Below are 27,871 nucleotides of genomic sequence, written 5' to 3' on the forward strand. Positions count from 1 at the left end.
TGAACTAAATTACTTACTCGGTTTTTTCTCAAGCGCTTTTTGACACTCATCTCGAAATTCTTCCTCTGCTTTCGGAATTTTTCTATTCTTTTATATCTCTGCTGCTGAATTTTGGTGAATTTTTTCCAGTTTTTTATTTCAGGTTGCTTTCACGAACCTCGCAGTAAATACTCCGGGTCAGTGGGGTCATTGACCTCATTCTCATCCTCATTTTCTTCTTCTAACTCATCTTTTGGCTCATTGATTTTTCCACCAAGTCACGTTTGTCGAATTTGGATCTCTGCTTAAGGTCATTTTTCAGCTATTGCAGCTGATTTTTGTTCAAGCATGACATCATTTGACATGTATTCACGATTTGCTTGTCTACTGGATCAGCTGCATTTTTCACCATGTAATGTAGCAATTCCTTCCGACATGCTGATCTACATATGTGTAGGGTCCATATCTTTTTTGGAATAGGTAATTTTATCAAAGATCTTTTGTCATAGGATGATAGGTGAAGAGAAGTCAACATGACCAATTCTCCATTTTCTAAAATAGTCGGAGGTCCATGTAATTTATTGAAAGCAACTCCATTGTTTATTCTCTGCTGCATTCCCTTCTCACATATATGTAATTGATTAATGCCTCTTGTTTGGTCATATTAAGTAGGGTAAGTAATACATATGTATCTACATATTTTCATCAATCACTTCTTGAGTATACTTACACAATTTTTTATTCGTTTTTTTTTACCAAACTATTTGTTCATTTGTTGAAAAGTGTAGACTTTGATTTTTGAATTTAATGAATTTTTTCAACTCTCCAAGTTCATCACAAAATCGAACAAAAACAAAAGCGATAACTCGAGGCCTAGAATTATGTACACAGCTTTTATAGCTAACTAGTCAGCGACAAAGTTATTATGCAAGAAATCATTCCTATGTGATTTTGTAGTATATTCATTTCCAAACATTCTGGAATGAATTTTCAAATAAGAGTTTGAAAATTATTTAGCTACACAAAATTATTAACTCACCTGGGGAACTTGATGGATGCGTTTACAGGCTACATGCGTCGGTACTTTTACTCCATTCTTCTTACATAGGTAGGTTAGGTATACCTAGAGATGTTGGTAGAGCATTTTTTTAGCTGAAAATTGGTGAGCCTACGTTCGTTTTTGAAGGAGCTGGGCAAATTTGAAGTTTCAAAGTTGATCAATTTTAGTAAAATTTGATGAAATGAAACATTTTATTTTAACGTTCTTCAAAAATGAATCATCTTTAAACAGAATTCTAAACAACACATAAAACATTACGAAAACAAACTTTGAAAAAATACAGTAAAAAAATAAGTTATCACTTATGCTTAATGCTCATTTGTAATGCAGCTTTATTAGCTGCTCCTCCCCAAAGAGGAGCGAATATTTTTCTTTCGAGTTCTTCTTCATCGGCAGTAATGAGAGACCCATTCAAAACACTAGCCTTCGCTGCTCTCGTAATACTGCGATGAGCCTTTACTCTCGAAGCGAGCCATTCGTAAGCTTGTTGGAAATCATTCACGATATCATCAACTAAACCGATTTGTAATGCTTCCTTATTGTTGAGTAATTTTGCAGTTAAAATTAAATCTAACGCTTTCCGCCTTCCTACAATGTCGACTAATCTTCTGGTACCGCCCCATGCAGGCACGATGCCCATTTTACTGTGTACGAATCCAATTTTTGTCTTTTCATCTGAACAACAGAGTCTAAAATCGCAAGCGGTTATAATTTCAGATCCACCTCCGATGGCTCCTGTGAATCAAATCAAAGAGTAAAATTTAAACGATATACGAGTAGGTACCTACCTATGTAAGTACATGAATTTTCATTCTAAAAAGAGCTCTTATTTGAACACATTCGATAGGTACTGTTGCATGGTTTTTGATGCCAAAAACTGACCTTATTTTTGATGTAAGCGAAAGTTCAGAACTTTATGGCGTAGTGAATTGCTACAAAAGGTTCATTTTTAGCGATATATATGTCAATGTCTCTTCACTGTGACGCAGCATTAGAACAGGCACATAAGTGTCAGGTGTCGAACGTGTCCAGTAGAGCCAGGTAAATGAACTTTAATCAAACTTGCCTCCTCCGTTAATATAAGCTACTGATACCAAAGTAGATTGAGAAAATTTGTTGGTCAAATGTTGCATAAAAATTGACATTTCGTAGCCAGATCTTGGAGTATTTTCTTTTTTAGCGTAGCTGAGATCTCCTCCAGAACAAAATATATCATTAGCTCCGTAAATGATAACACCTTTTCCATTTTCCCATTTCTGTAAATCGTGTACGATATTTTCAAAATCTATCATCATTTTACCTGTGAAATGAAAATGATACGTATGAATTTCAGTATACCTATCTCTATCCCTATCGTTACTCCACACATTAAGTAAAAAGAAAACATTGTGTACTTATACATAAGATGAAACCCTTACCACTTATGGCATTCCTCTTCTCTGGGTGATTGATGCATATTTTTGCAATACCATCGGAATCATTTTTTTCACAAGTTATTTCTCCTCCTTCGAATGTACCAAGTTTAGCTCTTATTTCATCGACCGAAGAAACATCTCCTTTGTAAAAATCAATTTCGGGAGCAACATTCATTTTCACCTTAGGTATTTCAATAACAAGCACATCACGTACTGAGTACTGTACAATGTTTTGTAAAACAATGAACCGCGGTCTTGAACTTCTGATAAGTAGGTTATTGAAATGAATAATGGGTTATGTTCGGTAAGGTACACCGGTACACGTTGGTTTGCATAATGCTCATTTTACAGGGTTGCCAGATGTACGGAAATATCCGTAGGGTTACCTGTGTAAAAATTACTGCATTAAATTTACTTAATAAGTAGTTATTTTTTACCAATATTTTGCTTCTTCTTGAAGTCTATTTTGTATCTTTCTACAGTGTCCTAAAATAAAAAATTTGAATCCACCATTTTTAACTAAAATGTGGATTACTTTTTATTGTGAAGTCAAAGTATTTTTATTGTTACACGAAATTATTAAAACATCGAGTGATGTGATAAACCAGTTATCAGTTTGATTGACATTTTACAGTACATAAATTTTAATTTTACCTTCAAGTCAAGTAAATGTCCGCATGGCAATGATTTTTGAAATTTTTATGAAACATTGTTAGGTAGGTATCTTTAAAAAAATTTTGGACTCAAAAAAATTCCCTACCCCACACCTTGCCCAAAGTGATGAAAAAACATTTTTTTTTTTTTTCAATAAAAAAATCATACTTAAACGAGTTTTTAACAAAAGATTTTGAATTTACCCAAAATAGGTAAGGTAAAGTAGACATGAGTCTAGCCACGTGAATTTTTAAAATTTTTTTTGGCTCTCCAGGGGGGAGATGTTGACAAAAGAAATTTTTTTTTCTTCCAAAAATACACCTGCATGAGTAGGTACAATTTATTATTGGATTTTTTTCAAATTTTTCTTCCAGGTCGGTCATCTTCACAAACTCAAAAAACGCTCTAAAAAATTTTTTTGTGTCATGACACCACCAAAAAAATCGATACTTCCTGTGATATGGTTTTGAAATTTTGCAGGCAGGCCTCTAAATACAGAAGAGAATCAAACAACTTATTGAAACCCCAATTTTGAGTCCATGGGCACCTCCCCCAGTTTGGGTCGAAAGAAGATTGGCAATATGGGTATCGCAATCAACTCGCTGAACACGAATGTTCAGTTAGATTATCAGTTGGACCCTCAGGCCACATTGGGCCAGGGGGTTGCTCAAAAATTGAGTTTTTGTGAAAAATTCAATTTTTGGGCAGCCCACATTCTCGAATTTGGCCCCACTGAACACGAATATGAAGTTAGATTTTCAGTTGGACCCTCTTAAGGGCCTCATTGGGGGAGGGGGTGCCTAAAAATTTATTTTTTTAAATGAAAAATTCCAATTTTGGACTACCCATCTCATCGAATATGAACTTTGAAAGGGTTCACCAGGTATATTATATGTCTTCCTAGTGGGGTTCTTCTCAAATATTTCGCATTAATAATACCAAAATATTGAATATTGAGAGATATCATTCCTAAAACTGAGGAAATATTTTTAGTCGGGGAACCCGTATAAGGATCTATTGCACCCCCCCCTCCCTCGATCCTCTGGGACAACTTTTTTCTTAGAGGGAGAGTCCAAAGGAACATTTCTAGCCCTAGTCCTCAAAAATAAAGTGGCCTTAACTTACAAAATGGTGGCCATTTTGATTGACAGATCAGGCAAATCGCAGATTTTGCGTTCCAACACAAGACTTCACGAAATTTTTTAAACCGTACCAAAGTAGATCGAAAGATCAGGCAAAAATTTATCACCTGTCAAAATTTAAAGTGCTGAAGTGCCTTTTTCGATTTTTGGTGAATTTTTGAAAAACAAAAGGCCAAAAATGAGGGGAGGGGGAAATAAAAATTTTACCAAATTGACCAAGAAAGCTGAAATTTGTGATATACCCTATTTTCAACACGCCAAATCGATTGGAAACTGTTTCAAACCGTTTTGAGCAGTTCTGGAGTCTCCAGCAGATTTTTGAAACTCGAAATTCCCACAAAATTGAGTTGGAAAGCCGAAATTAATTCTGCAAACTAATTTCAATACCCTACGAAGTCGACTGCAGGTGGATTTCAAGTTGTTTTGGAGCCTCCAGTAACTTTTTGAAAATTACTGGAGCCTCCAGCAACAATTTGAAAATTACTGGAGCCTCCAGTAGATTTTTGAAACTTGAAATATGGAGATGGAAAAGCGAAATTCATTCTGCAAACTGATTTCAATATGCTACGAAGTCGACTGCAGGTGGATTTCAAGTGGTTTTAAAGCTTCCAGCTTTTATTGCCAATTTTGAAAAATTTTCAAATTTTTTGGTGATTTTCTCGATTTTTGAAGTTTACTTTCGAAAAAAAAAGGGAAAGAAATATATACCTACCCACGCTGTAAATGAATGAAAATGAAAATCAATTTTCAGAATATTTTTATCAATTTATTCGCTTTAATCACCAATTCACTCATCGAGTATCGCTCTTTCATCTTTCTGAAATTCTTTTTTTTAAGTTCCCATTTACTCAAGCCTTAAGTTCTATGAAAATCACGATTCAATTACAGTTTTACCGAAAGGACCAATGAAAGTTTTAATTTACAAACAATAAGTAAAACTCAAATGTAACAACTGGTTTCAACAAATACGAAATGAATAAAATTTTAAAATTAATAAGGTAACCATTGATCGATATAAACAGCCTGAAATCACACGAAATTCTCATATTATTATAAGGACGTATAAAATTTTTAAAAATTAATTAAGTTGTTGATTTGACTAGAAAATAAGAATGAATCCATTCTACGTTGTTTAAATCTATCGGCTCTTTCATGGTGAACTCGTTGAAATCGATTTCATTCTCTTGCGTTACCAATATGATCGTATGCGTTCTGAAAAATGTACAATTTTGTGAGTTCTCATAAATGTAAAATACATAAATCTCGGTCACGAATGAAATAATCCTACAAAATAAATGACCAAAATAATTTTACCTGGTTCCATAACTTTTTTCTGGAATTCGCACAAAAACACTGCCAAGTTTTTCGATATACTGTTCATCCATTACCAATTTTTTGGTTTCAAATAAAACGTCATCAGGATAATGTCTATATACGTAGTACCATTATTGAAAAACAGAATAATTATTATATAAATTGAGTGGAGGGAGGGGAGGGGAGGGGAGGGGGGGGTCAAAGTTACTTTGAAAACATACTTTTCTTCTGATTTTAACACAGCTAGAAGTTCGTTGAGTAGCACATCACGCTGATCGATGCTATTATACTGGTTAACAACTCCTTCGAACTTCGTTTTACCCGAAATTACTTTCTTATAAGGCGATTCTGGACTGTTACTGAAACCATGATACCCTTTCTCCAATTCTTCAACTTTTGATATATCTTTTTTAGAATTAGTTTGCACGAAAGCGCTGATGTCATTTGAACTGAAACAATTTACATTCAAAATTAACCACTGGATGAAATTATTTAATAACACTAGAATCTGAAAAACGAGGGAAACTCTGGTAGGTAATAAATGTACGTACTTCAAATCAAACAGCAACAGGTGGAATCCATTGAACTGGCGTTGTTTGCTTATTAAATTTTGACAAAATTCGCGCGCATTTGAATCTTCTTTTAGGAAATCACTGACCAAAACACCTCTGCTGATAGCCTCTGACTTGGGTATTCGAATATCGATGTTTAATAAAATTCCAATTTTTCCTTTCTTCGATGCAGCCAACCAAGTACCTTGTGAAGGGGATTCTAAGTCACGACCTGTAACATAGTTTTGAATTTTGTGTGTTATGAGATGAAGATGACACGAAAACTTGAATATTAAGTTCCAAAAAGAAAGCTTTTTCGAGGAACTGAAAAACCTCTCATGCAGATCAGCATCCTGTAGGTACATATTATTATTATGAGAAAAGAAAACGTTTACTAACCTCCAACTATCGAGTTATCTTCCTCCCAGAAATGAGCAGGGATGGATTTGCGGTTATAAAATTCATCGCGATTAGCAACTATTATTAACCTGTATTCATTCTTCGAAGCACGAGGATTAATATAAAAAAATGTAATGCACATATTATTTAATGGAACCGCACAATAAAACAGAATAAAAGTAAAAGTTTCAGAATTTCAGAAATGTATGTGATAACATTTGATTTTGATAAGAAAAAACAACAAGTGTCGCTAGAGTCGCTCTCTACCGGAAATAATGAAGAACTACATCCTTCGAGTGCACTCGAATTTACACAGTGCCTCATTTCACAGAGAAAAAGTACCTAAAAAAGAAGAGCTTCGAAATGCGTCAATGCAACAAAACGACAACATATTTTATTTATTTTCGTTTTTTTTTTATTTTGTTCAATGTAATCTTCTCCAAAGTTTGATTTAATGGAAAATAAATCAAATTGCAATTATCGAATTGAAAGAAAGTTGAAACTTGAAAATATCAAAAAATAAAAATTCCAATCACGAGTAAGCAAAGTAATCAAGGATGCACCAGGCAAAGGGACTTCATGGGCAGGAGAGGGGCGGGGTGTTTCCTTATTTTGTGATGGAGATTTCAACTTGATTTATCATTTTTGATTTTTGAGCTGATTAATTAAAAATAATTGAACAAAATCATTCGATTGTTAACTTTCATGTGTGTTTCATTCTAATTTAACGTTATACAAGTTCCATCGCGATGAGATAACGTAATTTCAATATTTTTCTAACTTTGTAAGTGGTGCACACGTTTTTCAAACAAATCCTTGTAATCCTGCATGCAGTGAATAAGGTAACCGGAAATGAATGTGGATAAGTAGTGCACTTGGTTGAAATTATTTCGCTTATTTTACTCGAAATATAATTCGTGATTAGTATTTTGGCGATTAATCTGAAATTCGATCATTCGGGAGCATATATACTGTATAAAAGTGAATTTGAAGTTGTGCAATGAACAATACTGTGAAATATCATAATGTTTTTTTTATTATTTAATCAACACATCATCCTGAGTACAATGGCGGTCTTGACCTTAAAATAATACATCTAAAATCGAAATAATTCACAACAGTATATAAAAATATTTACAAATGATACGAATTTGATAATTTTTACATTATAAAAAACTACATTCACGAAATTTTCGTCGTGTTAAATGCTAACACCTTCCTAATTCGGCATTATCTGGTAAGCAAAAGTTGAAAATTCGAGTAAATATACCCTACGTATAAAATAAATCGATTCACTTTGATTCAAAAGGAAATTTAGAGATCGGGTGTCATGCTTTTGTAGTGTTCGAAACACCTTCAATACGATACATTGGAGGTGGCGGCAAAGGCAAAGGAGGTCCTGTGAAGTAATAATAATCGTGATTAATATATGCTTGATTCGATTTTTACGTAATGAAATATTTTTATAATTTTTTTGACTAACTTGGATAATATAATCCAGGAGGAGGAGGTGGTCGTGGATATGGAATAAGCCTTGGTAGCCGATGTACGAAACCCATAGGAGGAGGTATTCCTAAAGGTGGTCTCAGTGGATGGAACAAAGGCGGATGAGGCCGGTATGGATACGGAGCCCATATTGGTGTAATCGGCGGAGGAGGTCTAACAAAATAAGCGACCGGAGCTCCATTAGGCGTAAGTTCTTCTTCATTATTTTCCTGCTTGAGAAAATTTTCAGATTAGACACGTTGCTATGTACTTAGATTTTATAATTTGAAGTAAGTTTTAAAAACCAACATTTTCGTTTGAATTTTCAGAGCCCTCGAGATCATCTTCTAATTGTGATCTTTCCGACTCTTCGTACGACTCTCGATGCGATGAATGCGAATATTCGTCGCTTTCCTGTCTGCTGCCTCGACTGTATCTTCTTCTATTTGTCGATCTGGAGGTATTTCTGTTCCTAGCTGCTCTATCGTCATACCCATCTTTACACACAAATTAGAAATTAGCTCGACATTGATTAATACATATTTATCGTTTGATTTAGGTTTATGTACGCACTTCGGCCAGAAAATCGACTGCTGACTTGACCAGAGCGAGATCTCTCAAGTCTGCGATCTCTGGACGTATTTCTACTGCGATCTCTGAGCCTGTCTCTGAAAAAAGGGTGAGTGAAAATTGATAAATTTATTCGACGCGTCAACGAGTGTTAATTTTGACCATTTTTCGTCAACATCGTAGATACCTTGAATTTCTTCGCGGTTCTGTTCCTCGATTTCTATTATCTCGCGAGCGGTTTCGAGTTTCGCGAGTTGTTGCTCTATTTGACGAATTTTGTCTGCGCTTCCACGGAGGGCTTCCACGTTCGCGGCTCGAAGAGTCTATAAATTTTCAAATTTGTACATGAAAAAACTGCTTGAATTTCGAAGGCTTATTATGCTCTCAATAAGTGGGAAATTTAATACAAAATCGAAACAAGAACCCAGTTTTCAGCTATTTGTTTCGCGATACGATAAAAAGCGTGATTTTTCAATCAAGTACTTATTTGGGAAAATAGGAGGAATTGAAATTGATTTTCGAATAAAATTTCGCCATTTAAAAGCTCCAAGCGCGTATTTTTTCATACTAAAGCGGTATAAATGCATTAAAGCGAAATCATTTTCGATTTGAAAACTTAAAAGGGTTTAAAATATTATAATTTATAACGACTTACTTTTCAAACCACTCGCCACATTTGGCATATAAATCGAAAATATTCTCCAGACATCGTTGAAATGATTAATATTTCTAAAAACAGACCATGTCGATTTTTTTGGAATTTTCTCAAAGAAAAATTGAATTAAATTGAGTCATAGTTAATCGGTTGATCAAGCTCAAAGTTTATATGACCAAATCAGGGCAGGGGTGATTAATTTTGAAAATTTTACACCTTTTGATTAATGACACTTGAAGTCAACCAATTATTTTGTACGTCATTCTATTTAAAAATGTAATCTAAAATACCTATTTGAGTACATTTTAGAAAAAATGATCAGCTTCCATTCGGTGCTTTTAAAGTCATCATTCGCGACGGAAAAACTTTCAATTTGATCAAGATGGCGAAGTCCTCATGGCAGTATTCAGATTTTTTATGATATGTGGAGTCCAATATTCGTCATTAGAAGTTCAATACTCTATCCTTATGAATAACGCGGAAGAAAATCACAAAATTGGTATCTTTTGAGAAAGATTTTTTGTAATTTTTTTCTCTGAAATTAGTAACGAACTGGAGGAGGAGGGGTCACTCGGTGATTGCATCCAAAAAATAGGTGCATAATCGATCTCAGCGTCCTCGTAAACCTAACAAACGACATCCCACACGCTATTTTGAAATTTTTTCACACTTTTGCCATGTTTAGGGCACCGAAAGGAGAGGTTCCAAGAGGTCGGATCAAAAAAACGAGTAATTATTCGGCTTCAGGAGTCGACACCTTGAAATTGAAAACATTTTAACCCTCCCTCCTCCTTCCATTCAAATCTTCTTCAAAAATTGATTCGCGAAGCGTTTGAATAATGTCCTGTCGAAAGATATTATGTTGTGAAAACCGAATTTTTTCAATTTCGTTTCACGACTTGAAAATTAAATGTCTACTTTGTTTCCGTCAACCCCCCCCCCCCCAAAATACTTTTTCATTTCGTTTTTTTGCGTTCCCTTTTTTGAAAAAAATGCAATCTCGGAATTTTTTGTTTTTGTTCAATCCTACTCTTCCCCTGCCCAAAAATTACGCGTTCTTTTCGTATAATTGTTCCACTTTCTAAAATAAAATAAAGAAGACGCAATATCCGAAAATTTTCCAAATATCATTCATTCGAGGGTTATTCAGAAAAAACGTATGATTTTGAAAAATTGCTTCGTAATTACTTTCCATTCTTTGGGTGTTCCCCTCACCCCTTCGCCCTTTTGCTATTTAAAAAATTGAAATATTTAGGAAAAAATGACCAGTTTAATGTTTTAATTTTGTCTTGTCTTTTGAAAAATTTTTGTCCATTTTTTTCTTTCTTCAAAATTTTGAACATCGTTAATTTTTCCATTTTTCATCTTTTTTTACAAATTGAATAGCTTTTTAGACCCCTTCCCCTTTTTAAAAAAATGGAATATTCAAAAAAAAATATCATACTGTTTAATATTTTCCGACTTGTTAAACTTAAAACAGTTAAACACTTTCCACTGCATGAAAAAAAAATACTATGAAGCCTAGGGTGCGTCAAAAGAGCAATAGAAAACACTTTTTTTCAAAATTTTGGTAGCTTGCACCCCATAAAAGTGTTCTATTTGGTCAAAATAATTATATTTAGAGGTCGCGCAGGAGAGTTGAATGTTGAAAAGTTAGGAGCGCGTCGAGCGGAAACTTTCCACGGTTGCGCGGTGAGGAATGCAGCGTTGCGTTTCCTCGTACGATCGAAGCAGTTTTACAAAACGTTATCCCCTCTACAATGCATGATATAAGTAAGCCTAGTCCTTGATAGTCCTTGGTAGGATTTCTAAGATGTTATGAATGAAGATTCAATATCAATTTTAAAATTCCAAAGCTCATTGTAGGTAGAAATATGAAAGTTTTGAAAAGTAAAGGAAAAAGTTAGAATGAATTTGAGGTTGTATTAAGTCTATTCTAGTCGGCAATGGTAGGAAAAAAATGTATGGGATAACTTTACGTTGAAATGCGAATATTTTATAACAGGGTGTTTAACGAAATTTCAAAATAGAAAAGTAGGACTTTTAGCAGGACTTTCAACAGGTCATTTTTCGAGCATTTATGGAATTTTTAAGGTGAGGGAGGAGGAAGGGGGGGTCAAGATTTACATTCAAGTTTAATCAATATCCAGGGATTTCCAGCCAGTCAATAGCTAAAGCCAACAGCTGATGCAAGCCAATGGTATTTCAGCCAATAGCCAAAAGCCAGCCATACCTAATGAAAAATTGCCAGCCAATAGCTACCTAATAGTCAAAAGCTAATGAACTTGGAATGATTTGAAGAGTGATATTCCAAAACTCGCTTTGTCCATTTTCACAACTTTTCAGGAGAGAGGAAAAACAGTTTCCCTTTAAACGGGTAAATTGGATTTTTAGGCGAGTTTAGCACTTTATTTGGGTGGATTTATGATGTAGGAGTGTTGGTATACATTTCATCCACTAAATACTGCTGAAAAAAATTTCAATAAAAATGGACAAAGCGCCTTTTGGAACATTATTTTTTTTTCAAATTTTTAGTGAATTGGCTATTTAGGTGAGTTTAACACCTCATTTTGGTAGGTTGATGATGTAGGAATGTGAGTTAATACTTCATCTACCAGGTACCACTGAAAACCCAACTTTGATAAAAATGGACAAAGCGAGTTTTGGAATATCACTCTTCATTTTCAAATTATTCAATTAAAATTTTTTTTTCACATTTTATTTTTTATGACTCACGACTTGCGTTTTACACTCACTGATACCACAGAAATGAAATTGTCTTTTTTAACAATCGTCTAATGCGCATCATAACGAGTATTTTGAGGGGTCACATGTTGTAGGTATTTTTGTTTTCGTAAGCCAAAAGCCAGTTAATCGCCAGCCAATAGCCAGCTTTATTTAAGCTGATAAAAATTAACCTAAAATCTGATAGCCAAAAGGAAACCCCTGCCAATATCACATTATGTTCGTTTGAAATCAAAAACTCAAGTAGTGTTTTTGTTGAACAACTTGAAATGAAAAAAAAAACAAATGGGCCTGAGCAAAGCGAGGGCAAACGCTCTCGAAAATCAGTATTTCGAGAGTTACCTATAAAAAACGATGTTCTTTGAGTGATGAGTTACATATAAAAAGTTTTATCATTTTGTTTCAAAACTTTGAAATTCGAATAATGATTTTTTGTTTTTATTTTTATTTTTTGAAAAAAATTCAAAATTGAAAAAATAAAGCGAACAGGCTTGAGCGAAGCGAGGGCATAAACGCTCTTGGAAATCAGTATTTCGAGAGGCAAAGAAACGATCGTATTTGAATGATGATTTTTTAAATGAAAATTTCAAAATTAAAAGAGAAGAGAAAATGGGCCAAAGCGAAGCGAGGCCAAAAGCTCTCGAAAATCAGCATTTCGAGAAGTATAAAAACAATTTCTTTTGTGTGACGCGTTACTTATGTATAAAAAATGTAAGTATATTATTTTACGATTTTTTTTGGAAAATTTTAAATTGAAAAAATAAAAGCAAACGGACCCGAGCGAAGCGAGGGCAAATCCCGAAAATTAATATTTTGAAGGGTATGAAAACGATGTTTTCTGTACGTGTTTCAAAATTTTTAAAATCCGAATTATTAAGTAGATATCAAAAAAAAAAAAATCCAAACTTGAAAAAGAAAAGGAAACAACCCTGAATGAAGCGAGGCCAAAAGCTTTCAAAATTCAATCATGTTTGAGAAGTAAAAATAAAAAGTTTCTTAATGGAGAGAGGAGTTTATTTTTCTGATTCAAACTTCGAACATTTCTTGAATTTGAACAATAAGTTTTCTGCGGGGGAAAAGAAGATGTAAAAATAGACCGAGCGAAGCGAGGGCAAAAGTTCTCAAAAATGTTTTTTTTTTTGTAATTCAAAATCTAAAAAAATTCAACAAATGAGCCCTTTTTTTTTTACAAAATTTGTTCAAAATTCCAGAAAAAGGGGACAAATTGGAAAAGTCTTATTGAAAAAAAGTAGGACTTTTGGATTAAATTGTTGAAAAGTAGGACTTTAGTAGGAATAAAAGGACTTTCGAGACTGTTGAACACCTTGTATAAGATTCAACACTTCAAGTTGATATTTTATCGACTATTATTAATATATTTTTAAAGCTGTTAATTGGTATGAAAATTCAATGTTTCAGTTTCTAAATTCCATAATTTGGGTTCAAATGAATTCTAAAGCCGAAAAATCACGATCAATACTTTTCTATGGTTGTTTTAAAAATCAAAGAAAGATTAGTATCACTTGATAAGTTGTAGTGGAGATGTCGCTCTCCTTACAGTTGCGCGAAATCAACCCCGTAAGCTACGTTGCGTTTCCCGCGGCGCCGTCGTGGGAAGTATTGCTCTCGCGCGTGCTCGCAGCTCTCAACATTCAACCCTTGTGCTCGACCTCTAAATATTGATATTTTTCAACAAAAATTTTATGGTGTTATTTTTCCCTCAAAAGGAACAACATTAACGGGTAAGACCTTGAGATTTCAAAAAAAAATCTGCTTTGTAAAAAAATTGAAGACCTTTTCTTTCTCGAAAAAAAAACACTTTCGGAAGTTCAAAGACTTCGCCATCCTCATTCGATGAAATGTTTCGTTTACAATAAGAATTACTCGACTTGGATTTTAAAATTACTTAATTGAACAGTTGATATTTTTTTCTAATAAAGAAAATTGTTAATTCTATTTTTCAATGCTATGAAAAATTAGCTCTTCGAGTAAAAATAAACTGAAGTTTTTTTTTCAATAAAAACAATTTAAAAAGATGATCGATATCTTCAAGAAATCAAAGGTGTAGCTTCTTGCTGTATGATCCTGGGAAAATTCCTTCTAAAAATACACAGGTGTTGATGTTGACTTTTTTCTAACGATCCCATGCAGTAATTTAAGCAGTCTTCATTGAACTGGGTAATTTGATGGGCAAAATTTCCTTTATTGTTTTCTGAGTGAACTGAAAACGTGAGATCCGTTCTTATGACGCTTAATTGAAGAGTTTCTTCCAGTCCTTCTCGTAGGTAACTCAAGATCTTCTTATTTTAGCCACTGATTTTTTTGAAGATTTTTGCTGAACTGATTCTTCGAAACATCATTTGTAGGATTCTGATTCTGATTACGTATTTTTAAAAGAATACAATCTTATACAAAATCGCTTCTCAGTTTAAAATTGCTAAAACCATTATTATAATTTTTCGTTTGCAATACATTGAAAAATACAATCACCTTGAAAGTTGAAACCTCTACGTTGAAAAAGCTATAGTCAAGTGAAATCATTATACCCATACACCTAAGAAACTTTCCAAAATTTGATAAATAAAATAATACTTTACGCCTGATATTACGTTGCAAAGAAAAAAGTAATAAGAAAATTGCAAATAATAATAGAAAAAAGCGTGAAGACAATAAGCCATGTTCGAAGGAAAAAAAACAAAATAATGGTGCTAAGAAATAAGAGTTTAAGTATTTTGACGAAAAAAAATATACGAGAAAATGAAAACTATAGCTTCACACAAGGCTGAAAAATGGATTCCGTTTTGATTTTCTATACGAGAGTAAGGGATAAATTAAAATCGTGTTTGCCAAGTTTCGATCAAGTTGATGACTGGTAGTGACACTGGTCGCTATTGAATCTCTTTTGAAGGGATGGCCCACTTCGTGATAATTATTGAAAAATATAATACTTCGATGAGATCTCCAAGTTTTAAGAATACTTTTTTTTATTTATTTTAAATCTAAATCTTTACGTTGAAAATTGAATTCAAACATTTTTGAATACTCAGAATCATAGAAAATGGTCGTTTATATTTTCTTCAATTTTTTCATCTCAATTTTAATTTATAGTTTTCAATCGTTCTTCGAGTATTACTCATACCGAACGAACTAGCTTCCAAATACATTTTGTTATGAGAGCAGAGAATTCTATTGGAAAAAAGATCTTTTATCCTTGTTACCAAGCGAACGTTTAAAATTTACGATGCATTAAAATTGAAAATATTGCAACCTTTTGATATTATCTGTGAACTTTACGTTAGTGAAAATGTCAATTTATCATTTCAAAGGGATTACTCGTCGAAGTGGACCAATACTTCGTTAGTTCTTGTAGCACAGGCGCAGATCCTGAATATTTCCAGCATGCTACACGATCGACTCAACTCCTGTCTCAATTAAGATCTCCATGCTAAAGGTTAAATATACCTAAATACTTCTAAAATAGGTACTAACTTCCATGGGTTTCTTCACGTTCTGCTAGATTCCGACGTGATGTATTTCTATCTGAGTTGTGTCGAGCTTTTGCATCCACTTTGAAAACAAAAATAGTACGATTACGTGACAGGAGTGCGAAGTTTAAGGAGTGAGGCGAAAAGATGCTTGTAAAAAAATAAGTTCAATTTTTTTTCCAGGCACTACGAAGGCGCTCGATCTTGGAATCTTGGAATATTTCGGACATCGTCAACGATGGAAAGATATGTGATCTCAGAATAATTCAAGGAACAGTGAATTGTAATATTATTAAGTAAGAGAAGGTTTTTATTCAAACTTTAAAATTTTTTCAATAATTTGAGAAATCCAACGTAAAATTACGTAATTATATACTTAGCAAACAAATTGAAAATTAAAAATTACTTATGGAAATTAAAATTGAATATGAAATTCAATTTTTTATTAAGTTACAGTAATTAATTCGAATAATTTGGATTGAATTTTTTTTTCAACGTTCTACTTATTCAATGGAGATTATTATTTTATTTATATTTTTTTTACGTTATTTTATCGTAGGTAGTATTTAAAAAAGTTACTGTCTTTTTGAGACATGTGATGCAAACTTACATCCCTTAATATGTACATTGTACACATCTATGTGAATTGTGTCGAGCATCCACTTTGAAAAAAAAAGTAGTACGATTACGTGACAGAAGGGGAAAGTGTTTTTCTATAATTCAGTTCAACTATTAAAGATGTTTCCATGATGAACTATTTAACCTCAGCATTAGTTGAAAGCACAATGATAAAATATTAATCGTGTTTAAATAATGTTACTTACGTCGAGGATGAACTGTCACTATACGAGTCACTTGGATATTAGAATCCAAAACAAGAGGTTCCTTCGGTCCTCCATAAGTTGGTTTAGTCAATTTGACATTTCCTTCGCGTCTGTTAAAATGTAGAAAAATTATTGTAAAAGAAAATTAACTCTGGTATCGAACAGATTACCTATATATTCCCTTACCTTGATTTACGTCCTTCTTCCTGAGAATGAGATCTCTGCCTAGAACGCGAATTCGTTCTGCGAAATCGGTCCTCTCTGCGCGGACTTCTAGGTTTTTAAAAATTAGCATTTTAGTAAGATTGATTTGATCAATGCTACTGTATAATTGAAAATTAATTTGTACAATGTACATTACTTACCTTTTCGATACAGAAGAGCTTGAAACGCGATTATTACGAGTGGAAGACGATGCACTGTGATGAGTCGGACTTCTGCTTCTCGTTCGGCTTCTGTACACAAACACATAATTTGTTTTCATATTAGATGTGTAGATTTATTTTGATAATGGATTTTGGAGTTCACTTTAAAAAAAAAGTAAAGACTTTCTAGATTTTAAAAGTTGCTGAATGGAATCTAAAGTGTTGAAACAAAGGTTTCAAAAAACCTCCGAAATCCAAATTCTCAAAAATCTGTGTTGAAAAAACACATCTATAGAAAAACTATAGATATGATAAAAGCAAAACGAATTCCATACCTGTTAGGAAATGTGTATGAATCTACACACTCATATTCTTCTGTTGAAGAAGATCTCCTTTCTCGTCCCATTATTAAGAATTACGAGTAAATAAACACTGAGGTATTAAAATAATAAAATATATGATTTCTAAAAACGGTGGACAAAGTTCACTGTTGAATCTAATAAACAATAACACTGGACAATTTGTTCACAAATGTTACTTTTTATGGGCATTTTCCCATGAAAAATGTTTCAAATTATTGTTCAAGGATCGATAATTTTGATAATACATAATTAAAATTGAATTTATACCTAATATATAGGTAGGCACAAAATAAAATAATTGATATCACTGCAAAAGTGAACCATTTACAGAGATGGATTCTCTGAAGTATGCGACCAGTGACGTCACTGGTCGGTCAAAATGACGCTCAAAGCTTCAGTGCAATTTGAAATGTAACTTGTAATTGTATTTTTCGTTTTAGTTTAGTGTTTAAAGTTCGATGTGTATTGTAATATGATGAATTGTACTGAATATACATTTTTCTGCCATTCCAATGTGCTATATTGTGCTCAAAGAGAGTACATTACCGAATACAATCGAAAGGCTTCATGGAAAAGGGGCCTTGGTCGAAATTTTTTTTTCACTGATTTGTACAAGTTCAAAATTTTAAATAGACTAAAAAATTTTATACAAGCTAACATTTTCCAATACGGTTTTTTTTTTTCATGGAAGAACACTTCATTATCACTGAATAAGTTGAAATAATTTGAATTTTTTTTTAATACATTAAAAATTGAAAGAAAAAAAAACAAAAAAAATGACTAAGGCCCCTTTTCCATGGAACCCTTAAATCATGTTTTTGAGTTCGACGACGATGAGTGAATTTTCCAAATGGCAAATTATGAGATGAGAAATTGAGAAAATGATTCAAAAAATAATTGTTGTCAATGTACAATTTAATTTTGAATTTATTGCACAAGAAATCTTATGGTTCGGTGGTGGAGTTGAACAGAAATTTAGTAAAAATGAGATTTTTGAGTGTAGCTGTTTTACGAACCAGTTTCTCAATGCTTACCTTGTTTCATGAGTACGAAATACGAATTCATTTATGAATTCTGTAATCTGCATAAGTAATTGAATTAATGGATAAATCCACGAGCCACTCAAGACGTGATTTTTTACATGATCATTCCACTTCCATCAATATTCTCTTGAAATCATCAAGTTGAATAATGGAATGTAGCCTATGTAGGTATTATATTCCTTTTAAAATCGACCATCATCATTCTCTGATTTATCAGCAAGAATCTAGTAAGATGGCATCATGGAAATAAAATGATCTTGACGAATATTACCTCGATGAAATTGTTGAAAATATCAAAAGAATGCAATGAAAATTAAAATTACCTACGCGAAAAATTTGACTGCAGAAAAAAAATGAAAATCAATAATCGGCGACACTAGCGCTCCAAACCTAAAACCTACCTAAAATAAGTAGGTAAAACAGCGCTACTGCCGCAAAACTAGGCAAAACGTTGGGCATATTCCCAATGCATGGTAGTATCAGTTCGCCTGCCAAATGTTATAATTCAGAATTCAGATTTCAGATCCGCGGATGCGTGAAAACTCCATTCGAAGAAATTTTTGTTGAAATTTCAAGTTTCAACAATGTGCTGAAGACTCCAGGAATTTTCAAAAAATCGCTGAAGGCTTCAAAATAACTTTAACCCACCTGAAGTCGTCTTCAGAGAGTGCTAAAATGGGAATGCAGTGTAAATTTCCGCTTTTCATCTCCATTTGATGAAATTTTGTGAAAATTTCAAGTTTCAGAAATCTACTGGAGGCTCCAGTAATTTTCAAAAAGTCTCTGGAGACTCCAAAACGACTTGAAATCCACCTGCAGTCGACTTCGTAGGGTATTGAAATTAGTTTGCAGAATAAATTTCGACTTTCCAACTCCATTTGATGAAATTTTATGAGAATTCCAGGTTTCAAAAATCTGCTGGAGGATCTAGAACTGCTTAAAACGGATTGAAACAGTTTCCAATCGATTTGGCAGGTCGAAAATAGGGTAAATCCCTAATTTCAACTTTCTAGGTCAATTTGATAAGATTTTGACTTTTCCCCTCATTTTTGGCCTTACCTAATTTGATTTTCAAAATTCACCAAAAATCGAAAAAGACACTTTAGCTCTTGAAATTTTGTCAGATGATGAATTTTTGCATGCTGTTTTGATCTACCTTTGTAAGGTTTAAAAAATTTCATGCAAGTTGTAAAAAATCAATGGATTTAGTAATGCTACCGTATGAATGAAAATGAAGAGTGATATTCCAAAACTCGCTTTGTCCATTTTCACAACTTTTCAGGAGAGAGGAAAAACAGTTTCCCTTTAAACGGGTAAATTGGCTTTTTAGGCGAGTTTAGCACTTTATTTAGGTGGATTTATGATGTAGGAGTGTAGGTATACATTTCATCCACTAAATACTGCTGAAAAAAATTTCAATAAAAATGGACAAAACGCGTTTTGGAACATTATTTTTTTTTTTAATTTTTAGTGAATTGGCTATTTAGGTGAGTTTAACACCTCATTTTGGTAGGTTGATGATGTAGGAATGTGAGTTAATACTTCATCTACCAGGTACCACTGAAAACCCAACTTTGATAAAAATGGACAAAGCGAGTTTTGGAATATCACTCTTCAAATGAAGTGAAACATAACGTATAAATTATTCAACAATACCACACTGACATAAGTAACAATGTAACTGTATATGTACATGAATAAATAGTGTCCAACATTGCTTATACAAATGTTCCTCGGTACAACTAAACTACAACTCAATAAACAATAAACATATAATAAAAGTGGTGCAGGTGCAATAACGAATGCAATTATTTTAACAGCGGACTTTTGAAGCCATCAAAATTTGCGGTTTGTATCACAGAATGAATTCTATAATCTTATTAAATATTAGATTTTAAAAATGGTTTCAGATATTTATGAAAAGATTCGTTGACCGGTTCAGCATTCAATGGGCTTTTATTAGCTTCTTCAAATAAACGTTCATACACGCGCCCGTCATAAGCACCCAAAGCTGAACCCAAAATATCATCGTGGATATCGAAACTATCCACCAAGCCAACAGCATTCGGCCGAATACTCGCTAATAATTTTTCTTGCCATTTTTGTAATCTTGGGACATCTGATGCTTTCAAATTAGAATACTAGAAATGAAATTAAATACACTGAATCAATATACCCATCTACGTATACTATAAAAATATTTTTTAAAATGATCATTTTTACCATGAGAAAATCGCCTAAATTGTTCAATAGCCAATAAACCGAATACAACTCGCATAAATCACGCAAAACTTTCAACAATGATTCGGATACTTTTAAATCCTTGATTTGATTCACGAATGTGTCCACTATAAATGCTCTGCAATGCGCCTGTAAAGAAAGTAAAAAAAAAATTTCAAAATGGTAGAAAATTGCCAAAATACTTAGGTATAATATCGTAAAATTACTTCAGCAGCTTGGGTTAACTGAATGGAATTTCTATTCCAAGCATCTTCCGGACTAACGCCTTCTTTAACTAAATTATCTACGTTTTCAGCACAATTTTTAATTTTACTGAAAATGAACACAGCAACAATACGAATTAGGTTTCAAATTCTTAAGTACCTACCTACAACAAGTATTTTTAAAATGTAGATTTTTGTTTACCTCGCAGCAACCAATTGAAAAGCTCTCACAATACAAGGTAGGGATTCCTCCCATGGTAAATACATATGTGCTGTTTTATAATCTTGTAGATATTTCAATGTACCTGCTACATTTGAAGAAGAACTTGCTTGATGCCAAGCTTTCACTAAATATCTAAAATAAATTGATACAATGAGAAAATTTTCAATTTAAAAGGAAAATTACCAGAAAATTGCCTTCAACCTTGCAGTTTGCAGTAATAAGACCGTATTTTCGCCTTCATAAGTGACAGCTGCCGTCGAAGTTCCATAAACATTTGGGAAACTGCTAGAAGTCATATATCCATGTCCTCCACAAGCCAGTCTGCATGTTTCTATCATATTCGTTGCGTCTTTAGAACTGACTGCTTTTAAACAGCAAGACATAGCATGCAGCTGAAGAAAAAAAAACACGGTTTATGAATCTTGAAATTTTGGATTTAGACGTCTATTCCACTCAAAGTAAAAAGAAAACACAAACTATAGATGACTCAAGAGATACTGGATCTGATAGAAGAACAAAGAAAAGCAAACAGATCAAGTCGTGAATACACAGTGCTAAATAATGAGATCATGGGAATGTGCAGAATGGCCAAAAACGAGTGATATGAGGAGAGGTGCCAAGAAATAGAAAATCTGGAGAAAAGGCATAACTCTAGAGAAATCCATACCAAAGTGAAGCAGATGTTGGCAGCTCACAAGAAAAGGAGAAGTGGAATAGCATATGTAAGATGGAAAGTATTGTGTTGACAATCAAGAATTAGAAGAGGTCTGGATCAGCTACATACAAGAATAATTGTATGGAGATGGCACAAGTCCAGCTCGAATGGAAGTTTCATCCACAGAGGAGGCGCCATGAATTGAAATGTGGGAGCTGAGGAACGCAGTGAAGAGAGCCAGAAACCACAAAGCAGTTGAGAAGATCTCATACCAGTAGACTTGATTAAACATGTAAACTGGAGTACAAAAAGGAGCTGTTGAAGATAATAAATGAAATATAATTATGATGAAGGTACCCTGCAGAGCTGTGGGACTGAAACTATCCCAAAACCGGAACCGATTAAATCCCGATTCAAATATAATTCCAAAACCTAAACTGTTATTTTTCTTGATCCCAAAACCAAAAAATCCCGGAACTGATATAATTTTGAACCCAAAACAATCATGGAACCAAAACAAAATCGTTTTGGTTTTGGGATTTCAATTTTTTCCTTTTTTCCGGAATTTTATTTTGATAAATGGCCATCATCATTTATCGTCAATCATTCAGATTATAATAAAAATTACTCTACAAATTAAGCAAGATATGTATGCATTTAAAATGTTAAACCAACTACACCATTGGATTTTTCATGTCAAAACCTCTCATTTTTTAAACCCTTCCAGGGTCCTTTAGTCAATTTGGGCTTAAAATTGGTTGAAATGGAAGTCCCGAAACCAAAACTGATTCAACCCGGAACCAAAACAATTTTTTCAATCCCAAAATGAATCCTGAAACTGAAATGAAATTTTGAAAAACAAACCCCAAAACAAATCCAATCCCGAAATGAAAAAATTTCAATCCCAAAACCAAAGTCCAATCCCGAAATCTTTTCAGTCCCACAGATCTGGTACCCTGCCTAAGGGCTTCAAAGCAGTAAAATTTGTACAATATCAAAAAAGTATAACTCACAGAAATGCTCTGAATATAGAACCATCGCATTAATGAGCCACACATTGAAGCTACTACTCAGTACTCACCATCATAAATGCCAGAATTGAAAAGAAGGTAGATGAAAATCTACTTAAGTGAAACACAATATCATTACCTAAGTTGCAAAGTAGCGTATGTCCATCTGTTCACTTGATACCTCGTGTAAAAGTGCCTTCAATCTGGAGCGTCATCTATTGGGTTTTATACTCTGTTCCAAATAAGAAACGCCAACTTTTTCAAGGAGCAAAACATAGGGTGCACATGAACAAGCAAGGTTGAGCACTACGCTAAGCCAACGAAGTTGATAACCGGTTTGCTTTTCATTGCTGCGTAATGTTGTTTACCTCCCCGTCAGTTCCCCGAACATCACGCCTCGTCGTGTGTTGCGGGTTGTCAGTTGGCGTTTCTTATTTGGAACGGACTATAGTGTTCAACCAATGGGTAGCTATGTCAGAGACATGCCACCAGCATATCTACATATTGGTTGCAGGGGTGCTAACCTTAATTATTTTTATTAAGGTTACGGTTTCACTCCAATTTTTTCGTTGACATTTTTCGGTTTTGGTTTCGGTTTTGGTTTTAAAATTCAAAATTTCAGTTTCGGTTTGGGTTTCGGTTTTATTTACAAAAATTTCGGTTTTGGTTTCGGTTTTCGGTTTTTTTTTTGGTTTACGTATTTTTTAAAAATTTCTTCAAAATTTCTCAATCTCAAAACACAAAGCGATTTAACAACCCAAAAAGCAACAAGTCAACAACAACAGCCAAGGACCCAATTTGATAGGTTCATTAAATTTATCAATTTCCCGGGATTTCGAGTCTCAAAAGTCAAAAATGTGAAAAAATAAAATCTCCCCAAAAAAATTGAAAAAACTGAAAAAACCCAAACCGAAAACCAAAAAAAACTGAAATAAATTATATCAGTTTAGGTTTTGGTTCAACTCACTTCATTATTATTGTTATGGTTTTTTAGGGGTTTTAAAAAACTTATGAAATTTCGGTTTTTGTTTTCAGTTAGGGTTTGAAAATGGCTAAAATTAGGTTCTTGTTTGGGTTTTGGTTACAGTTTTCGGTTTTTTGCGGTTACGGTTAGCACCCCTGATTGGTTGAACACTAAAACCCAATAGATAGTGCTCCAGATTGAAGGCACTTTTACACGAGGTATCAAGTGAACAGATGGACATACGCTACTTTGCAACTTAGGCAACGATATGGCTTTGTAGCAAAAAAAGGGGCGAGAGAATCAATCACTCTGCTGAAAGTGATCATTCAAAGAGCAGGAGCACTGAGTGCAAATAGGGAAATCATAGCTTGCTTCATTGATTAAGATAAAGCATTTGATCGTGTCAACCATGAGAAGATGATGGTGATCCTGAAAAAATACAATATCCATGACAGAGACCTGCAAATGATAAAGAACTTGTACTGGGAGCACGAGCAGAGTACAAACATCAAGATAGGAACTGGGTAAGAACAGGTGTGGTATAAAGAGAGGTGTGAGGCAAGGATGCCCTCTCTCACCTAGGTTGTTCAATGTGTATGCAGAAGAAATAATGAGAGAAGCGCAAATCAAACAAATGAAATTCAAAATCAATGGCAAGAGAATAAATGAAATAAGTTACCAAGATGACAAAGTGATTCTTGCTGGGACAGAAGCGCAGATGCAGAAGATGAATGACCAAATTAACTGCGCCGGATTGAAATACAGAATGAAAGTAAGCGCAGGCAAGACCAAGGTGATGAGATATACAAAAGACAAAAAATAGTAGGTAAGACTTTTAGAGATATTATGACAAGAAAAATAGTTCTTTTCGAGGATTTTGGTTATAAACAAAATAGACTTCTGGAAATTTTTTCCGGCAATTTTGGCAACAGATGGACCAGTTTTATAGTTTTTACAAAAAAATTGGATTTTTCGCAGAAAAATGAAATTTTTGGTTGTTCTGAAAAATGGGTGTAAACTGTAAAGTCTCCTCTCCAAGGAAATTTTGAAATCATGGATACATTTTTCGCTAGTCAACTCAATGTTCAGAATTATTCCAAATTTTAAAAAAATCTGACAAAATATCATATAATTATTAATTTTTTTATAACTTCAATGATTCCCCCCCCCCCCGAGTCTGATATAATGTCAGAAAGTTAACAAAATTGTTTTGTCAAGTTCTTAAAAGACTGACAGAATTTTTTTTGTCAATTTTTCAAAAGTCAACCGGTCAATTTTCTCCCTTTTTAAAAAGTCTTGACATAATCTCTGAATGTCAACAATATTTTATTTTTTCAAGTTCTCAAATTCCTGGCTACATATTAATATCAGGACTGCAATAGAATCTCTTCAAAATTTTCAATAATCGGAATCTCCAAAAATTTATCGATTTTGGATAGACCACCCCCCCCTCCCACCTGTAAAAAAATTTCCATTTTTCTGCAATTTAAATAAGTTTGGCGAGACTTCTAAATGGCAAGCGTCTTCAAGCATAAGTAAGTAAAAGCTCTACAAACACTGTATACTACCAAAAAATGAAGTAAATCCTATCACAGCCCCTAAAAATATATGAAAAATTGCTCACTTCTGGTAATTTCTCTAAATCACCATGCTCCAAATCTGAAGATACGCTGTTGTATACATCCCACAGCCAAGAAGCGGAAAAATTCAACGCAAATACGGTTGCAATACCAGGAAATAGCTTATACTGTTGCGTTTGATACTCCACAATTTGTGGTTCTGGTTCACTATTTGTACGTACAACAAGATGGTCTCAATAAAAGATGGAAAAAATTACAAAATTATAATTTCTGAGGTATGTACCTACTAACCCGGGTTTCATTTCACTTTGTCTGCGCACAGCGCTGTATCGAGTAGCTATTGTCACCGCTTTAGCCAAACTTGTAGCTGCTACACCACGAACGATTACAACTCGTACAAAAATCATCGTTCCGTAGGTTAATTTTTCATTTTGAGATTTCACATAAGTGCCATCCTGTATGATTTAAAGGTGTATAGATGTAGAAGATTACATAAATGAGATCAACTTGAACCTAGGTAAATTTACCTTCAACACTTTGTTATTCTTCATCAACATACGATCTCGAGGAATACGAACGTGTTCAAAACCCAGGTAACCATTATTTACAGTATTCATTCCTAATTTGCAGCCAATTTCTCCGATTTTTATTCCTGAGAAAACGAAACGTCTTCATTACACATATCGAACTTATAAAACCACAATATAATTTTCAACGCAGATTGATTAAATACCTGGCATAGGTAGCCAGGTATCTTCGTCACGAAGTTGTACGACGAATGGATGGATTCCGTGGCACTTTCCTTTTGTGTACAGCTGAGCTAGAACTACAGCATAATTGCAAGTATGGCCCACTAAAAATTCAAAATAAAATTTCATCAGTTGGAGATTTTTGAAGGATGTAGGTAATGTGACTAGCTGTAGGGACAAATTACTTACATCCACCAGGCCACCATTTATACGACGTCAACGTAGGACTATTGAGAATAAATTCCTCAGTGGTAGGATCATAAGTAGCTGTGGTTTCCAATCCTCGAATAAAAGTCCCATGACCGAGTTCAGTCTGCGCCAAATTTAGTTCAATTTAAAATCGTGTTTTATTTTGATGAAATTTTCAAAATTTCAATTCATTCCTACTTGAGCATAAGTGCACATAATTTCGCAATTCCAAGCTCGGCTGATCCAGTATGCTTGCTGAGCCATGGTACCTTGGCCCATAATTGTTGGTATAAACATGACATAATGAACCGCAAATGGATATCCTTCTTTTAGAATAGCTGAGCCGAGAGAACCACCCAGAACGGATCTAGAGTAAAACAAAACACCTCGTATAAAACGTCAGTACCATACCAGTTCAATAATTTACAAGTTAATGGGTCAAGCTCGGTTCATAGTCCGAAAATTTCTAAACTACAGTACCTACGATACAGTTGATTTGCTACAGATATAAGAGCTTCTTACTGATAAGCTTCCATCGCATTGCCTCCGTCCTGCCTCTCTAACCATGTGTTGATCTTCTTGAATAATAAACATGATAAACGAATAGCTTCGATGTATTTCTCCTTATGACTTAAATATTCTATGGGTATTTTTGGTTTCAATTCTGGATCGTTCAAGAAATAATTCTCTGCGAAAAAGTAACACTCGAGTAAGTACAGTGAATTAATGACAACTAAATGGTGAAAGTCACAAGTGTTACCTAATGCTTTCCTTTCTTCAGTTTTATCTTCTCCTTTATCCAAGAAAAAAGTCAGTTCTTTGGTATTGAATGTACATTTCTTCCGTTCTTTTTCGATATCTGGATTGCACTTGGATAGAATTTCGGGCATTTTGATATGAATTTGAACTTTCAGCTCAACAGTACTTGTAATGTAGAAGTGGAATAATTTTGGATATGGATAATAAATGTCATAGTTAATTACTGGACTTTAAAATAGTCAAACCAGTTTTTCCACTTATTATCATCATTTTTTTACAACAGTCAACAGGTTACCTCTCTCAACTACTATCAATCAACTACCACCACCGAATCAGCTGTGGTCAAATTTAGTTTCACTCGAGATCGCCAGGTGAATAAAACACTAACTCTTATCAAAAATGCTCTGATTGGTTGGTTTATAACTGGTTTGAATCTCGCGCTCGCGCGAGATTCGTATCAGCAAATCATATGCTTGTGGTGTTTTTATGTCTGTGACTTTCTTTCGGCGCGAATTCTTTATCAATAATTATCAGTTCATCAACTTTGAACTTTGAACTTTAGCAAGCAGCTTAGGCGAGTGCAAGCAAACTTAGACCTTCAGTAAAATCTCAGTTTGGTCACTTAAGAAGATGGCTGGTTGGTGACTGGTGTTTTCCTCTTATTTCAGGGGCATGATTATTATTGAGTAAAAATTTACGAGTACCTACACCAGAATATATTATGATTAAATTATGTAGTTATTTTTTTTCAACATTTTGCATTGCTTCTTCTTGAAGTCTACTTTTCTACGGTGTTCTAAAGTGAAAATTTGAATCCACCATTTTGAACTGAAACTTGGATTAGTTCAATGTGAACGTCCAAAGTATTTTTACTGTTGCAAGAAATTATTCAAATATCGAGTCATCGAGTGAGAAACCACGTTGATTGACATCACTTCAGTATGTACATAAATTAAGTTTACCTTGCACTTGACTAAATGTCCGCATGCCTATTATGATGATTTTTGAAATTTTGATGAAACATTTGTTAGGTATCTTTAAAAAATCGTGAACTTAGAAAAATTTCCCCCATCCCACCCCTTGCCAAAATGATGAAAGAACATTTTTTTTTCGAGGGAAAAATCATGCTTCAACGAGTTTATAACAACAAATTTTGAATTTACCCAAAATAGGTAAAAGAGACATGAGTCTAGCCACGTGAATTTTTTCGACCCTCCAGGGGGGAGATATTGACAAAAGAGAATTTGAAA

The 27,871-nt window shown here is 33.8% G+C and overlaps 4 protein-coding genes and 1 long non-coding RNA gene across 7 annotated transcripts; 1 reads left to right on the forward strand and 4 right to left on the reverse strand.

Moving 5' to 3' along the window:
- Nucleotides 1-1,211: 1,211 nt before the first annotated feature.
- LOC135834871 (ethylmalonyl-CoA decarboxylase-like) lies at nucleotides 1,212-4,858 on the reverse strand. Its single transcript, XM_065348848.1, has 3 exons — nucleotides 2,458-4,858; nucleotides 2,106-2,339; nucleotides 1,212-1,774 (listed from the first exon to the last, which is right to left on the reverse strand). Exons 1-3 carry the CDS (start codon nucleotides 2,627-2,629, stop codon nucleotides 1,338-1,340), a joined length of 843 nt encoding a protein of 280 aa, XP_065204920.1. The 5' UTR covers nucleotides 2,630-4,858; the 3' UTR covers nucleotides 1,212-1,337.
- Nucleotides 4,859-4,994: 136 nt separating this feature from the next.
- On the reverse strand, nucleotides 4,995-6,732 carry LOC135834869 (transport and Golgi organization 2 homolog). The gene is made up of 5 exons (XM_065348847.1): nucleotides 6,515-6,732; nucleotides 6,116-6,347; nucleotides 5,786-6,013; nucleotides 5,565-5,678; nucleotides 4,995-5,462 (listed from the first exon to the last, which is right to left on the reverse strand). The coding sequence occupies exons 1-5, from the start codon at nucleotides 6,654-6,656 to the stop codon at nucleotides 5,333-5,335; spliced, it is 846 nt and encodes a 281-aa protein (XP_065204919.1). The 5' UTR covers nucleotides 6,657-6,732; the 3' UTR covers nucleotides 4,995-5,332.
- A 491-nt stretch (nucleotides 6,733-7,223) lies between these two features.
- LOC135834872 (uncharacterized) lies at nucleotides 7,224-17,512 on the forward strand. Its single transcript, XR_010556787.1, has 5 exons — nucleotides 7,224-7,356; nucleotides 8,016-8,206; nucleotides 8,329-8,459; nucleotides 8,559-8,678; nucleotides 15,638-17,512. It is a non-coding gene; the product is annotated as an uncharacterized LOC135834872 (long non-coding RNA).
- LOC135834868 (protein enabled homolog) lies at nucleotides 7,356-17,115 on the reverse strand. 3 transcript variants are annotated; one of them, XM_065348845.1, is made up of 10 exons: nucleotides 16,979-17,115; nucleotides 16,644-16,733; nucleotides 16,465-16,551; nucleotides 16,279-16,388; nucleotides 15,459-15,536; nucleotides 8,757-8,892; nucleotides 8,573-8,667; nucleotides 8,309-8,496; nucleotides 7,998-8,229; nucleotides 7,356-7,913 (listed from the first exon to the last, which is right to left on the reverse strand). In XM_065348845.1, the coding sequence occupies exons 1-10, from the start codon at nucleotides 17,047-17,049 to the stop codon at nucleotides 7,843-7,845; spliced, it is 1,158 nt and encodes a 385-aa protein (XP_065204917.1). In that variant the 5' UTR covers nucleotides 17,050-17,115; the 3' UTR covers nucleotides 7,356-7,842. The 3 variants fall into 3 exon arrangements, with proteins under 3 accessions (XP_065204917.1, XP_065204916.1, XP_065204918.1); XM_065348844.1 differs by having other exon boundaries at nucleotides 7,998-8,232; XM_065348846.1 differs by lacking the exon at nucleotides 15,459-15,536 and having other exon boundaries at nucleotides 7,998-8,232.
- Nucleotides 17,513-19,714: 2,202 nt separating the features above from the next.
- On the reverse strand, nucleotides 19,715-26,957 carry LOC135834873 (probable peroxisomal acyl-coenzyme A oxidase 1). Its single transcript, XM_065348849.1, has 13 exons — nucleotides 26,623-26,957; nucleotides 26,385-26,550; nucleotides 26,061-26,229; nucleotides 25,863-25,986; nucleotides 25,658-25,777; nucleotides 25,452-25,576; nucleotides 25,216-25,379; nucleotides 24,969-25,131; nucleotides 20,917-21,107; nucleotides 20,695-20,847; nucleotides 20,496-20,601; nucleotides 20,272-20,418; nucleotides 19,715-20,189 (listed from the first exon to the last, which is right to left on the reverse strand). The coding sequence occupies exons 1-13, from the start codon at nucleotides 26,750-26,752 to the stop codon at nucleotides 19,929-19,931; spliced, it is 2,019 nt and encodes a 672-aa protein (XP_065204921.1). The 5' UTR covers nucleotides 26,753-26,957; the 3' UTR covers nucleotides 19,715-19,928.
- Nucleotides 26,958-27,871: the final 914 nt, after the last annotated feature.

The sequence above is a fragment of the Planococcus citri genome, chromosome 2, assembly GCF_950023065.1.
Source record: "Planococcus citri chromosome 2, ihPlaCitr1.1, whole genome shotgun sequence".
Lineage (NCBI taxonomy): Eukaryota > Metazoa > Arthropoda > Insecta > Hemiptera > Pseudococcidae > Planococcus > Planococcus citri.